The following is a 16179-nucleotide window of genomic DNA, read 5'->3' as shown; positions in this document are numbered from 1 at the left end:
AATCCCATCCCTGGAAAATGATGTGGTTTGCAGCTGTTGATGTGAAGGATACTTTGTCATGTAGATATTCACCCCCACCCACAGGCATTTTTTCAGATTCATGGTGGGCTCCGACCACTTGCAATACACCGTGCTCCCAGTTAGCCTCACTGCTGCCCCCTGGGACCTTTACTAAGGTCTTTCTGGCAGTAGCAGTGCATTTCTGGTGAAGCCATTCCATCTTTTTCCTCTATCAACAGTTGGCTTCTCATTCCCAAGGTGCCTCAGGAAGCCTACAAGTCAACCTCATCAATGCCTCAACTACTCTCTTCCCTTGGAGTCAATGTGAACTTAGAAAAGTCTGTCCTTACTCTGATGCGGACTATATTCTAATACTTCAGTCATGGCAAGAGCTTATCTATCAAGGGACAGGTTTTGCACCATGAGCAACCTAATAGATCAGGTTATATGCAATCCTCAAGCTCCAGTCAGAACTCGTCTTTCCATCCTGGGGTACATGGCTTCATGTGCTTGTTATCCCGGTCACGCTGTCTGGAGTGGCTTATGACATAGGGCCTGCCTCAGGGCAGACTGTCAGAAAACAGGGTAGACACCCCAAACTGGTGATGTGTTCTATAATTAATTCACCAAGCCAATGACAAACATGAACCTTACCATGGAGTCAGACAATTCTTCTTCGAGTGCTTGCTCGTGTTGATTTCATTGTAGGTGTTGCGTGCACCCAAGTGCATGGCTGTCAGAGACTTTTGCTTTAGCGGTACCCGGAGAGCTGGCTGTGGCGCCCTCTGAAGTGCTGTGCTCATGGCGTGATACATCAGGCGCCAGTGCCTCTCAGTTCTGTCTTACCACCCATGGTGGTCAGTTGGACCGCCTCTGTTCCTTGCTTCGCAAGCGGTCAGCGGTTTCTCATCTAGTTTAGCCTTGTGCTTTACTTGTAAATAGTTTTAATCGTTATTTGTTAGTTAAGTACCCATTAATTGTTTAGTCAGTGTCCCAGTGGGGATTTTTCCCCCCAATGAGCATGCCCCAGTCTCTGAGTTTCAAGCCCTGTTACAGGCCTATGCCTGTTAGTGACCCACACAAGAGTTGTCAACAGTGCCTCAGGGCAACCCATATAAAGGAGCGCTGTCGCATCTGCCAGAACTTTCATCCGCAGACACAAAGGGAGCACGACATCAGTCTCAGGGCCCTCCTGATGCAGGCTGCCCTGTGCCCAGCTTTGGAGCCAGCATGGCCCGAACTGGCACCCAGCGCTTCAACTTCAGAGCGTAGCGCACCTCTGGCACCGATCCGTCACCGGTCCCAAAGAAAAAGGCTAAGAAGATGGCACCGACCAAGGGGCTGTGGGAAAAGGACCCTGTTCAGGCCTTACGCCCTCTGGACTGGCTAAAGGGCTCAGCTGTGGGGAATCCCTCCCCCTAAAAGGACCCGCCACTGACTCCGGGGAGCAGTAAAGGGCCTATGGATGGCACAGCTGATCCCCTCTCAGGGTCCAGTGCCTGGAAAGTTACAACCAATATCGTGTGTGGCAAAGGAACCAGCTAAAGCTCCCTGCGAGGGCAAGTCCACCAGCAAGACCTTGCACAAGACAGGCACGTGCCAACAGTCTTCAGAGCCAAGACAGAGCCCCAGATCGCCATGTTCTTGGTCTCCGCACCGACCCAGCTCTCCAGCCTGTCATTATGAGTCATCAGCACTGTGCTCCCGATCCCTGTCGTTGTGCCGAAGCTTGCCCAGGTGTTGTCAATCTCCCTGGCACCGATCTTCATCCTGCCGTCGGTCGCAATCACTGAGACCTCAAGGACGCTCCCTAATGCTCCCACATCACTGGACGCCGGCGGCAACAGTGAGCCGTCAAACTCAAGCCTCCACAGTCCTGCCCTGGTTGCCAGAGGGGGACGACTTCTCTGGCTTGGACGCACAATTCAGTGCCTCACCCAGACAGCATGATTGGGCTCTGGAGGGTGCATCAGTGGCAGCCTGGCAGCAAAGCCAGTGGCCAACCCAATGGTTGTATTGGAATGCATGGGGCGTTCCTGTCATGCCAGTGCCCCGCTCCTGCCAGCCCTCAGTTGCCAATCAGACAGACGGCAGGCAGCGGCCCTGGTACCTGGGGCACTGGGCTCGGTGCAGGATGTCCAGGCAACCACCTTGGGTGAGGAGCCGGTACCCACCCCAAGGCTGCTCCTCCCCCCCGGTCGTCCAATCATCCTCATCCTCCCCGGACAAGGTGGTCACGGGGCCTTCCAGGGCTAGCCTACTGGACGATTTTCGTGAGCATCAGGCACTGCTCTGCAGGGTGACAACTCACTTGGGCCTCAAGGCAGAGGAGATGCAGGAACAGACGGACACATTACTTAATGTGCTCCGTGTCCGCCCTAGTCTGGGTCACCCTTCTGGTACACAAAGGGGTCTTGAACATTGCCAAAGTCATCTGGCAAACCTGTTCTCCATCCCACCCACCTCAAAAAGGGCGGAAAAGAAGTACTTCATTACCACAAAAGGGTTCGAGTACTTATACACTCATCCACCAACGGGGTCGTTGGTCATGTCCGTGGCTAACGAACGGGACAAACATGGGCCTACCAGTTCTACTCCTAAGAACAAAGAGGCGAAGAGACTGGATTTGTTTGGCTGAAAGATTTATTCTACTGCCAGCGTCCAGTTTCGGGTGGCAAACCACTAAGCCCTCCTGGGCTGCTACAATTTTAACTTGTGGGACTCTCTCCTCAAGTTTTAAGGACTCCATGTCCCAGGAGGCGGCCCAGGAGTTCGCAAGCCTGGTGGATGAAGGGACTGCAGCAGCCCGGTCCTCTCTCCAGCTGGCCTGGGATGCGGCCAATTCAGCTGCCTGAGTGGTTGCTTTGGCGGTGGTTATGCGGCACAGTTCTTTGCTCCAGACCGCTGGCCTGTCCCAAGAGATGTGGGTTTCGATCCAGGACCTTCCGTTAGACTACATCTGCCTAGTTTCCAACCAAACGGATGCACATCTGCATGGCCTAAAGGACACAAGGGCAACCCTCCACTCCCTGGGGATGCACATCCCTCAGACGTCCAGGCAGCTGTTCTGGCCTCTTCTGCCACCTAGGCAGTGGCAGCCTCGGCAGGGGCCTACGAGAAAAAGGGACACCAGGTTTAGCTGCTGCTGCTCTTTGTTGTCCTGATCTCCTGCACAGCCTGGCCTGGTGAAACACCATGGGGTCCAAAAGCGCTCATTTGAGGGTGTGCTCAGGAGTGACGCACCAACCAACTGCCCAGATCCTTCCCGCCCCTTCCTAAGCCACCTCTTCTTCCCTTATCACTCGGCCTGATCGCGGGTTACCTCGGACCATTGGGTCCTGGACATAGTGACTCGGGGCTACACTCTGCAATTTTTGGCTGCCCCTCCTTCGCACCCTGCCTCTTCCCCGTCCCTCTTTAGGGACCCTTCTCACAAGCAACTCCTCATTCAGGAGGTCAAGAACCTCCTATGTCTGGGGGCTGTGGAGGAGGTTCCTTGGGATATGCAAGGAAGAGGATTCTACTCCTGCTACTTCCTAAGCCCAAAGGCAAAAGGGGGGCTCAGACCCATCCTGGACCTGTGGGGCCTCAACAAGACTCTCATGAAGTTGAAGTTCCGCATGGTATCCCTGGCCTCCATCATCCCTTCCCTGGATCCAGGGCACTGGTACGCCACTCTTGACTTAGACATGAAAGTAAGCGTCTTTTATCTTCCTTGGGCAGACATTTCCTGCGTTTCATAGTGCCATGTTTATGGCGCTGCCCTTTGGCTTGTTCTTGGGCCCCAGGGTGTTCACGAAATGTGTGGCGGCTTACCTGAGGCATCGAGGGGTCCAGATCTTCCTGTATCTTGACAATTGCCTCATCCAGGGCAGGTCCAGAGGAGCCTTGTTCTGGTGCGCTCCACCCGCAGCGATCTGGGTCTCCTAATAAACACAGAAAAATCCACATTAACACCAGTTTAACGTATAGAATTCATCAGAGCGGTTCTCAACTCCATGCGGGCCAGGGCCTTCCTACCAAAAGTGCGTTTTCAAGTCATGTCAGTCTTGATTGCCCGCAAACAGAACCAACTGCCTACCGTGACCCACACCTGCCTGCAACTGATTGGCCACATGCACCTACGTGGTAAGCCACACCTGGCTGCATCCGAGGCCCCTGCAAGCGTGGCTGTCCTCGGTCTACGTTCCCAGCAGGCGCCCCCTGGACCGAGTGGTCACGGTGCTGAGCCACATCCTCTGGTCTCTGGATTGGTGGTGCAATCCCAGGTCGGTGCTGCAGGAAGTCTATTTCGTGACCCTCTGCATGGATTCTGCTTGTGAGTCACCTACAATGGAATCGACATGAGCAAGCACTCGAAGAAAAAACAGTTAACCACCTTTTGGTAACTGTTGTTCTTCAAGATGTGGTGTTCATGTCCATTCCATTACCCACCCTCCTGCCTCTCTGTCAGAGTTGTCTGCAAGAAGGAACCGAGAGGGCACACTGTACCATGAGCACGGCACTCCAGAGGGCACAATAGACGGCCCTATGGGTACTGTTGCGCAAGCACACCTACAATGGAATGGACATGAACAACACATCTCAAAGAACAACAGTTACAAAAAGGTGGGTAACCATTTTTTCCCTTAGACCCTCCAGTCTATCTTGCCACCCAGACAAACTGGACTTTGTGATAAAATGATTACTTATACCAAAAATCACATCAGATCTATGTTGCTTCCAGTCCCAAGAGACCAATCACTTACCCCAGATCAGTTGGAACGCTACATCTTTCACTAAAGACAAAGCTGGCCGCCAATTCTATAGTAAAATAACAAGACTTTTTAACTAAGAAAAGGAAGTGAGAGTTATGGGGAGGTTAAAGCAGGTAAAATATATGCACAAGGAGTCATAGTTTGTAATCCCAAATGGTGGCAGTATGTAATAAATTGCTAGTTTCCCAAAAGTCTTCTCAGAATACCCAAATTGTCTTTGGGGATCTTTTTCTTCTCGTGCACTTCTCTGTAAAAGTCCAAACAGTCCAGAGATACAGGATCTTTCCTTGAATCCTTACTTATAGCTTTTTCACACAGAAAACAAGCTGAGAGTGTTACAACCTATGTGGGCTCTTCCTTTGACGGAGAGCGAGGAATCCATTTTGGTCCTTTGACCTTCAGTCATCACACACGCAGACCACTTATTTTGAAATGAGCACTTTTCATTTACATTCTACAAGGCTCCTTTCTCATTTGATAGGTTACTTAGCTGCAGGGGTATACACAATGTAAATGTTTGCTACTACATTATAATAGGACACAAATAAGTGAAAACAATGCAAGTAACATCCCACTAGTTTTCATGAACTTGAAACATCAAATACACTTATACATTTATCACTTTGATCTATACGAATACACAAGTGAATTGGCCTGGGGCTCTGGCATGAGCTGGCACCTGGTCTGCCACAGTCACAATCCCATTTGTCACACTCTACCTACATGGCCTTCAGGCGTGGCCCCAGACAGTTATTCACTAACCAAACACAGCATGAATACCATGGTAACAATTCTTTCCAAATTAACATCTTCCCTGATATGGTGGAAGGATCCCTATCAGGTATGTATGGGCATCCCCCTTCCTACCATCCTTGCCAGACAAGGTGATCATTTATAGACACCTCTCTCTAGCTGGAGAGCCCACATGGACAACCACATTGTGCAGGGCAATTGGACATCTTGAGAACCAGGATGCACATGAACATTCTGGAATGCCAGGCAGCCTGAGAAGCTTGCAAGATTTTTCTCCAACTCCTCCAGTCCCATCATTTTCTGATAATGTCAGACATGACAACTGTCTTTTACATCAACAAATGGGGGGTGGGAGGGGCAAGATCAGTTCCCCTGTGTGTACATGCAGTCACCCTGTGGAACTGGTTTATCAGGAATTAAATCACCCAGCTGGCAGCTTATCTTCTAGGAACTCAGAGTGGGTTGGCAGACACCCTCAGCAGGCATTTTGCCATCAATTGTGAGTGGGAATTGCATGATTCAGCCGTAAATAGCATCTTCACTCAGTGGGAGACCAGCAACTGGGATCTATTCACCTCCCAAACAAGAAATGCAAAATATACTTGGAGCTCTAGGACTATGCTCTCAGGGTGATGCTCTTTTTCTCAACTGGTCAGATCATCTGAGCTATGCCTTTCCTCCCTCGCTGCTGCTACCTCCGTTCTTACAGAAAATTCATCAGAATAGGGCACAAGTCATCCTCATTGCCCCCCAACTGACCCAGACAGTTTTAGTTCCCAAATCTCTGACTGTTATCTTGTTCTCCGATCACCATCTAGTCCTTTTGTGATCTCTTGGCCCAGGAGATGGCTAGGATCAAGCATCTCAACCCTTACGTTTATCTTTATGGCTTGGTTTTTGGCATATTAGTGGTTTGAAGATGTATAAATGATCCTTAATAACAGTAGAAAGGACTCCACTAGAAAATGCTGTTCAGCCAAGTGGAAGCGTTTTTCCATCTGGGCACTGAAGAAACATGCATCTCTTGAGTCAGCAGATATTCCCCTCCTTTTGGACTATCTTCTTTCTCTCACCACAGCTGAGCTTTCCCTTAGTTCTATTCGAGTCTACCTGGTAGCAATCAGTGCATGCTATCTACCCTCTGGTGGTTATTCAGTTTTCACTCTGACTACCAAATTCTTAAAAAGCTTAATTACAAGTTTCCCATCAGTAAGGAAATCTACTCCACACTGGGACTAAAATCTTGTACTTGCAGTACTCATTAAGCCTCCCTTAGAACCATTAGTTTCCGTGTCTCACTTAGCCATAAGAAATTCAACTGCCATTGATATCACCTCAGCCAGAAGCATGGGTGAGCTGGGAGCTCTAATGGCAGATCTGCCATACAGTATATTCCATAAGGACAAAGTCTCTTTATGACTCTCTAAAATTCACCCCCAAAGTAGTTCTGGCATTTCACAAGAAATGCCAAATAGACTTACCTGTGTCCCCACTCTCTCCCTGAAACGTGTCTGGAGAGGAGACTTCACTCCCTTACCATATGATGCACTCTTGCCTTTTATCTGCAAAGGACAAAACCAACTAGAAAATCACCTAGATTGTTTTGTTTGTTTTGTGTTTCTCTCTACAGCAGAATGAGTCTGAGGTTAAGTGGTTCTCGGCCTGTGGGCCATTTGCGACCCAATCAGCACAGCGTTGCAGCCCATGTGACATCCTCAGGGCCATATAGGTAGTATTGGATGTGGCCCACATAACACTGTAGCCCACAATGGTAAACAGGTTGAGAACCACTGGGTTAAGCTATATCCTCTAAGTGGATCTTGGGTTGTATCCTGCTCTGCTAGCAGCTGCTGCATCTTCCTCCTCCTCATGGGTTGAGGGCTCATTCTGCAAGAGCACAAGCAAATTCAATGGCATCACTTCAGGAAGTACCCATTTCTTTACATTTGCAGAACAGCTATGTGGAGTTCCATACATATGTTTGCGCATCATTATGTTCTAGTGCAGAACTCCTCTGCTGATTCATTCTTTGGGACAGTGGTTCTCCAAACAGCTCTGCCATTTGTCTCCTTGCACCCTCCTACTTAAGTACTGCTTGTCAGCCACCCATAGTGGAATACACGTAGGGACCAGGTCTCAAAGAAGAAACTGTTATTTATAGTAACTGGAGGTTTTGTGATTCCTATCCGTATTCCACTACTCACCCTCCCTCCTTCCCCTCTCCTTTGGATCTCTAGTGGATTTGTGGTAGAGAAGGAACTGGAGAGGCAGTCAGTCCACTCTGCCATTTATGCCTTTGGTTGAAAGCACCAGGAAAGCAAGGGCACTTGTGTGGCCCAATGGATGCAGTGTACAAGAATTCGACTCCAGATACAGCAGAGGGGAAGGAGAGTGCATACTGGAATATAGATAGGGACCACATGTCTCTAAGAACCCCCAGTTACTGTAAGTAACCTTTTGTCCTTTGAGACCTGGTATCTATGTATATTCCACTCTGGAGTGAAAGCAGCAGAATAAGGACAATGGACTTAAAAAAAGCAGACTTTAACCAATTCTGAGAATTGGTAGGTATGGTACCATAGGAAGACAATCTAAGGGAAAAGGGAGTTCATGAGAGCTGGCAGTTTCTTAGACAATATTAAAGGCACAACATCAAACTATCCCCATGCAAAATAAAGATAAGAAGAATAGTAAGAGGTGAGTATGGCTTCATGAAGAGCTCTTCAATGACCTGAAACTGAAAAATGCATCCTATAAAACTTGGAAACGTGGACAAATTCCTAAGGAATACAAAATAATACAAGTATGTAGGGACAAAATCAGAAAGGGTAAGGCACAAAATGAGTTACATCTAGCAAGGAACATAAAAGGCAGTCAGAATTGGTTCAATAAATAAGTCATGAGCAAGAAAAAGACAAGAGTGTGGAGGTCCTCTGCATAGTGGGCAAACAGAGCTAATAATGGCCAACATCAAGAACACTGAGGTGTTAAATGCCTATTTTGTGTCACTTTTTTTTTTTTTTTTTTTAAGAGAAGACTAAGTTGTTGTGGCCTGATGCTTAACACAATTTAATATTAACAACAAGGGAGAAGGAACACAAGCCGGAACAAGGAAGGAGCAGGCTACATAATATTTATTCAAGTCATCAGGGCCTGATGGAGTTTACTCTAGGTTACTTAATGAACTAGTTGGAACCATTTGCAGTTTCTTTGAGAACTCGTGGATGAGAGATGAGATCCCAGAGGACTTGAAAAGGACCAAGACAGTATTTATGTTTTTAAAAGGGTGAACACAGAGGGAATTATAGACTAGTCAGCCTAATTTTGATACCTGGAAAAATACTGGAACAAATTATTAAACAATCAAATTGCAAGCATGTAGAGGATAATAGGTGATCAGAAATAGCCAGCATGGATTTGTGAAGAACAAGTCATGTCAAAACCCAATTTCCTTATTTGACGGGGTTACTGGCCTCCTGGATAGGAGACTCAGGGACAAGCAGTAGATATGACTTGTATTGATTTTAGTAAAGATTTTGACACAGTCCTGACATGTCATTCTCATAACTAATTAGAGAAATGTGGTCTAGATGAAATTACTTTAAGGGAGGTGCACAACTGGTTGAAAGTGCTACTCTTTATGTACAGTGCCAATAGTTCACTGTCAAACTGGGAAGAAGTATCTAGTGAAATCCCACAGGGGTCAGTTCTATTTTCACTGACTTGGATAATGGAATGGAGAGCATGCTTATAAAATTTAGAGATGACACCAAACTGGGAGGTATTTCAAGTGCTTTGGAGGACAGGATTAGAATTCAAAGCGACCTTGACAAATTGGAGAACTGGTGTGAAATAACAAGATGAAATTCAATAAAGACAAGTACTTCACTTAGGAAAGAAAAATCAATGTACAACTACAAAATGGAGACTGGGCTAGGCAGTAGTACTGCTGAATAGGATCTGGGGAGTAATAGTGAATCACTAATTGAGTGGTGATGCTGCTGTGTTTTTAGTGGGGGGGGGGGGGGGGGGGCCAATATCAGTCTCGGGTGTATTAACAGGAGTATCATACATAAGATATGGGATGTTATTGTTCCACTCTACTCAGCATTGGTGAGGCCTCAGCTGTACAAGTTTGGTGCCAGGCTTTAGGAAAGATGTGGACAAAGTGTGAGAGTCCAGAGGAGAGCAACATAAAATGATAAAAGATTCAGAAAACCTGACCTATGAGGAAAGATTTTTAAAAGTTGGATATATTTAGTCTTGAGAAAAGAAGACTGAAGGGGAACAGAAGGCTTTAAATATGTTAAGGGCTGTTACAAAGAGGAGGGTGCACATTTGTTCTCCATATCCACTGAAGGTAGGACAAGTAATGGGTTTAATCTGCAGCAAGGGAGATTTAGGTTAGATATTAAGAAATCCTTAGTTAAGTACTGGAATTCGGTTCCCAGGGAGGTTGTAGACTCCCCATCATTGGAGGTTTTTAAGAACGGGTGAGACAAACGCCTGTCAGGGATGGTGCAGATGTAACTGGTCCTAACTCAGCGTAGGGGTGCACTAAATGACGTCTCAAGGTTCCTTCCAGCCTTACATTTCTATGATTTGACATTGATAATTAAGGTTCTGTAAGCAAACTGATATGTAAATTGACACACAAATTGACTCCAAAAGTGACTGAGTAGTGTGAGAAAGAGAACCCAAATGCTTCCATCTATTATTGCCCTTACGAGCCACACATCCAAAGAAGTGAAGCAGAGCCCCATCTGCTTTCTTTATACTCTGGAAGGAGAAATTAAGCAGTAAAATCCATAGAGTTCCTGCCTCCTTGTCTGCCAAATTTAGCTTTTCAAATCTACCCTACTTGCTGTGAATAAGGCCCACGCGATTGGGTAGCTGGGCAAAATAAAGCTTACCAGAAGTGCTACTAGTACACCTGCATTTAAAACAGTACAGGGGTGGGGTCGGGAGAAGTTTTCCACCCCTTTGCTGAACGGACCAGACTGCAAGAGAGCCCTATCTGATCGTCTACCTTCCACCCCCTACATCCCATTAGCTCTTGTTGGCATGTTACACATCCAGTGTTTTCATGTTTTATTAAATACTTAATATTGGTGTGCCATTTTCTTTCTTTTTGTCAGTAGTTTTGTGATCTATTTTTCAGATTCATCTCCTCACACCTCATTGAACAGGAGGAGTTCGGGTCGTCAGGGTGGAGTCCATGAACTGTCAGCTTTTGAACAACTTGTTGTGGAACTGGTACGACATGATGACAGCTGGCCTTTCATGAAACTAGTTTCCAAAGTCCAGGTAACTGGGGTGGATGTATATTGTGGCAACATTTTGGTATGATGTTTACTATCAGATTCTGATTCACTGAATAGCCCTAGAAGGGAATACCACTGAATAAGATTCAGAGAACTCTTGCTATGTAACTTGAATCTTTGATGTCAGGAACTGAGATTTCCCAATTTGACAAGTTACTGTGAAAGTCCTATATACCTGTATTGGCAGGTAGGCGTGCGTGGCTGTGAATCTCCAAGAGTGGCCATGCCTCTTTGCTGTCACGCACCTGGAACGGCATTCTGCATAAGGGGGAAATTGACTGTCTCTAGGGCTCAAACCCACAGGTGGGGTAGAACAGTGAACAGTCAGGGGCCCAGGCCCTTAGGCAGGGTGAGGCACCCAACAGTCTAGAGCTCCATCCCTCAAGCAGGGTAGAGCAGGTAAGAGTCTAGGAGCCTAGGGCTGGCAAGAGGTGAGTGCTCTACACAGTCTAGGGGGCTAGCTCAGCGGAAAGTAGACTCACGCTGGCCTTCTGGCCAAAAGTGGGGATGCTGTCACCCCAGGGTTGGGATGGCAGAGGGTAGGGAAATGCAGGTCCACCCGACTCCACTGTGTCCCAGCCCAGGGCCCTAACAGTAGAAGAGTGGTCTGCCACTGGGTCAGTGGGGATCCACCCGCAACATGCTGACCTTGTATCAGGCCAGCACTCTACCAGACGGTTGTCTAGTTTCCCTGGGTTACTTCCTACTCTTCCCAGGTTTGGTACCTTGGCGAGGTGAGTGGGTTTCCTCAGGGTACAAAAGATGTATGTTCAGAAGAGAGCCCAAAAAAGCACTGGCAAACCCAGCAGCACCTCAGCGTTGGTCAGGTCAGGCCCCTCTGGTAGCTCAGGCAAGTCCTCAAGGTAGCTGAAGTCTTCTGCGGGCTCCTGCATCAGCAGTGAGGAGAACACATCCGTCTCCTTTGGCAGCTGCTGCCCAGCTGACCTACAGGGCCGGCTTTTTATACTTTCTGTTCCTGTCCTGCCCCTCTGCTTCCGGCATGGTGAGCATGGTCTTCCTGGTTCCGCCCACCAATCTCGGAGGGCAGCCACACTTTTTTGCTACAACCTGGTCCTGAGGGTTTTAAGACCTGAAATAATTCAATAAGAAAATGTCCAAGTGTAGCAAAGTTTTTGAAAATCTGCACTATATTGCCAAAGGTAAGACTTGACAGCTTATTAAAAAGTCAACTGAACTAGAACTGTCACTGGATTTTGCTTCCTGATGTGATTTGAGTGCTAAAACATTTTCAAAACAGGGGACATTGAAACAGAACCATGTCATAGGAGTAACTTACTGTTAACCATGCTGTCTGAATGATTGTGCAGTAGAGTGACAATTAGCTCAGGAATTTCATTCCCATTAGTTTCTGAATACAGAAGAATGGGAGGGGTATACTAGCATCACAGAATGCCTGTTCTCATCAATCACATTGAAGCTGCTCCCCGTGCATGGGGGTTGCTCTGGTATGACTAGATCTGGAATTTCTGTTCATTTCTGACCAACTTTTTACACAAAAACTTGAGACTTGAAACTGACAAGAACAGGAATTATTAGGCAGCTGGAAGGAGTGATAAGATTAAAGGGGGGAAAAAATCTCTATCTTCATAGAGAAGGGGGTTGGCGTGGACATTATAACCATCTACACACATGAATGAAGGGTATAAACATCAAAGAGAGAGGAGTTAATTAGATCAGGAACAAGTAGGGAGGGCAATATCTTGGAGTAATGGGATTAAAATAAAATCTCTGGCTGAATTTGAGAAAAACTTCCAGTTGAGGAGCTGTATTAATCTTGACCTTCAGAAGAAAGTGGTAGGAGCTCCATTGCAGATACATGCAAACTAGATTAAGCAAAGCACTAGAAAACAAGTCCCTTTTATGGTTTGAAAAAGAAAAATCCACGGCTGATTACACTTTTAATTCTGTCATGCCAGAACAGATGAATTTAATTACTTGCTGCCTGTCAGTGTGCTGACCTGTATTTACAAATCCTGGATGTACTTAATGATCACTCTTTGTAAATGCCAAGGAATGAATGATTTTTACCTTCTTCACTGCTGATTCCTCCTGCAAATTCGCTAGCAAGTTGCACCCCAAGATGTATGTTCAGAGGAGAGCCCATAGCCAAATTATATCTGGCTTAAAATATATATGTATGTTTCTGGGTTTTCTTGTCAACCAAATTTGGGATCCAAATTGTCCCACAAACAAGACAGCATTTAAAAATGTCTTCTAGTCTGATTTGGGGGTGGACCTTGGAATGTGTGCTTGCACAGAATTCAAGATTTCTGAGCCAAGTGATCAGTGTCTGGGTTTAAGAATCCTCCTTCCTTTCGCTTTAATCATGTATGCGTCTCTCATCTTGACTAACTCTGAGTGACTGACTGAGCGGCTGCTCTCTCATAGACTGTATGCAGATGCCAGGCAGTCCCAGTGGTTCTCAAACTTTTGTACTGGTGACCTCTTTCACACAGCAAGCCTCTGAGTGCATCCCCCCACCCCCTTATAAATTAAAAACACTTTCAAATATATTTAACACCATTATAAATGCTGGAGGCAAAGCGGGGATTAGGGTGGAGGCTGACAGCTTGTGAGCCCCGATGTAATACCCTTGCGACCCCCTGGTCTATCCTTTATGCCACATAGAAATCTGCAGTGTCTCCAACCCTTCAAACAGGCCTAACTGGCATTTCAAGGAACAAAATAGTTCACGTATGTGAGGAGTAATAGAGTGAAAACAGCCATCCCTCAGCATCAAGGAGCTTGTAATGTTATAAAAGTAAGTACTACAACAAAATGAAAAGAGTCTGGAGATACCTTAGAACCATAGAAATGTAGGGCTGGAAGGGACCTCAGAAGGTCCCCAGCACTGAAGCAGGATTAAGTAGACCATCGCTGACTAGTGTTTGTCCAAGCTGTTTGTCGAATCCCCATCATTGGAGATTTTTAAAATCTCCCTTGGAAGCCCATTTCAGTATAGGCTAATACCATTGTACAATACGTAATATTACGTAATATAAATTATTTTTGCATCTTAAGTTTAAACAGCTCTAAAACAAATGTAAAGCTTATAAATTAAACCACTTCTTTTTTTCTTAAATTTTTCTCCATCAGATATTTATGCTTGGGGTTCTTTGCCTAATTTCTTTAACTTCTCTGAATGCATTATTGATTTGTTTTATATTTTGTGGTCTCTTGCTTGAACAACTTTAAAATTAGGTCAAGAAATTAATAGCTGAATTTCAGTAAATTCTGGTTGTCAATAAAGGGCCCATTAAGTCTTTCTCCTGTAACAGCAGAAAGTCCAAGTAAATTTGTGACTTTGTGTATATCTTAACACATAATTATTATGAATTAAATACATTTATGTATATTTTTACATAATAAAATAGTAAATAAAATAAAGTGAACGCTTTTTTGCAGGTACCAGACTACTACGATATTATCAAAAAACCTATTGCCTTAAATATAATCCGTGAAAAAGTGAATAAATGTGAATACAAATTAGCATGTAAGTACTGTTTACTGAAGTAATTCATCCTTTGATCTGTTCTTTACAATTAGAGGTCTTATCCCCTTAAGCAGAGCTGGGATGGGAGGATTTGAAAACTGGTATTTCTTCGAAAAAGTATTCTTAGAAATGTATGAACCACTTTTTTCGTGTAGTGATTGTGTTAGTAGTTGTACTACTAATGTAAGTGCAAGTGAAATGTAACTAAAGTGAATGGTCATGGAGTTTCAATTACCTCCTCAAGCCTTAGAGATGGTATCTGTTGAATAGGGTTGTGGCACATTGATGGGATATATCAGAAAACTTCCATTTCCATTGTTGGAGACAGAGGACTCAAACTGTAGGGTTGTTAATCTGACCCTATACATACACACTAAATTCACCCCATTTATTGGTGAAGATCTCTTTAGCAACTGTCTTTACAAAGGGCATCATCCTACTGAATTCTGTAGTGCCGTAACAGTATGCTTTACTCACACGATTATCTATGGTGACCTGGCAAATGCACTAAACTCATTTCTTTAATTTTTATTTACCAGCTGAATTCATTGAAGACATTGAACTGATGTTTTCGAACTGCTTTGAGTACAACCCTCGTAATACAAGTGAAGCAAAAGCTGGAATTAGACTTCAGGCTTTTTTCCACGTTCAGGCTCAAAAGCTTGGACTCCCTATTGCATCTGGTAATGTGGACCACGCTGCTCCAGCTGCAAAGAAGTCACGAATTTAACCTCTTCCTTCCAAAGGATTTTTTTGAGGGAACCTTTATATTCATGAAAATGAAACATTAAATCATGCAGTCATCATATCTGTATAAAGCAATAACACCAGTTTAACCACCTTGAAGTGTGGCCTGCACTATATTCTCAATTTAATATTAAGCACTCAGGAGAATGTAGGAAAGATTACCTTTGCTACAGTTTTATTCAGTGTCTAATAACTTTGATAGATGTATTGGATACAGTACTGGTTTACAGAGGTTTTGTACATTTTTAAGACATTCATGTGTCCAAATATCTTCCAGAAATATTTTTTTCTGCGCCATATGACCTTGTTTTATCCTCTAGATTTTCTAGGAGCTGTGGTATTGCGAGGACTTTATCAACTCAGACAAAATCTTCTACTGTAGCACAGTTGAAGAAACTGTGTAAATGTCTGAAACTCTGAGTACACCTTTTCAACACTACACATGAATGAGTACAATTGCATATCCTTTAAAGTACTGTACCAGTGCTGGCTGGAGGTATTCAGTCTGAGTTTATAAAGTAGATATTTATTTAGCATTCAAAGTAATTTGTGAATTTGTTTTGTATTTATAAAAATTTGTATGTGGGGGGGGGAATAAGAGTTCCTTAACTTTTTTTTAATTTTTCTCCTGTTTTGTTTATTCCTCTAACTTCCTGATGATCAGTTGATAAAATAATACCCTCTCCTCTCGCTGGCAGTTCTTTTAGCAACAGGTAACTTGCAGGACTGTATTATAAGTTTCTATGTACAACTTTCTAAGTGTACAAATAAAATGATACATTTTTCAAAGTATTCTGAGCTTCTGAAGTTACTGTAGTCTGCCATCCTTACGCAGTCCATGGTCCCAGTGATTTCAAGTGGTAAGCTGCTTGTGTGAGAACAGCAAGATTTGGCTCTGATGAAAATATACCTTAATAGCATAAGAATCTTAAATTATTCTTAAATATTTCCAGCAGTCTTATCCCATCTCTTGTATACTATTCTACACCAAGTTGTTGAAGCAAATGCCTTGGAAAATATAGGTAGAACTGTAAGATACCCTAATGATCAGCTTTTTATTCTCTTGATGTAAAACTTTGTAATG

The 16179-nt window shown here is 44.8% G+C and overlaps 1 protein-coding gene across 8 annotated transcripts in view; it reads left to right on the top strand.

The window, feature by feature from the left end:
* BAZ1A (bromodomain adjacent to zinc finger domain 1A) overlaps positions 1-15887 on the top strand; it is a 115077-nt gene extending 99190 nt beyond the window's left edge. For all 8 annotated transcript variants that reach the window (XM_037900594.2, XM_027827556.3, XM_007065259.4 and 5 more), the window contains 3 exons: positions 10672-10817; positions 14261-14348; positions 14888-15887. In XM_037900594.2, the coding sequence (XP_037756522.1) occupies positions 10672-10817; positions 14261-14348; positions 14888-15078 (425 nt within the window). In that variant the 3' untranslated portion in view covers positions 15079-15887. The remainder of the gene's footprint in view (positions 1-10671; positions 10818-14260; positions 14349-14887) is intronic.
* Positions 15888-16179: the final 292 nt, after the last annotated feature.

Source organism: Chelonia mydas, chromosome 6 (assembly GCF_015237465.2).
Source record: "Chelonia mydas isolate rCheMyd1 chromosome 6, rCheMyd1.pri.v2, whole genome shotgun sequence".
In the NCBI taxonomy this organism is placed as follows: domain Eukaryota; kingdom Metazoa; phylum Chordata; order Testudines; family Cheloniidae; genus Chelonia; species Chelonia mydas.
The sequence above is the reverse complement of the archived record's forward strand: the minus strand, read 5'-3'. Positions and strand labels throughout refer to the sequence as shown.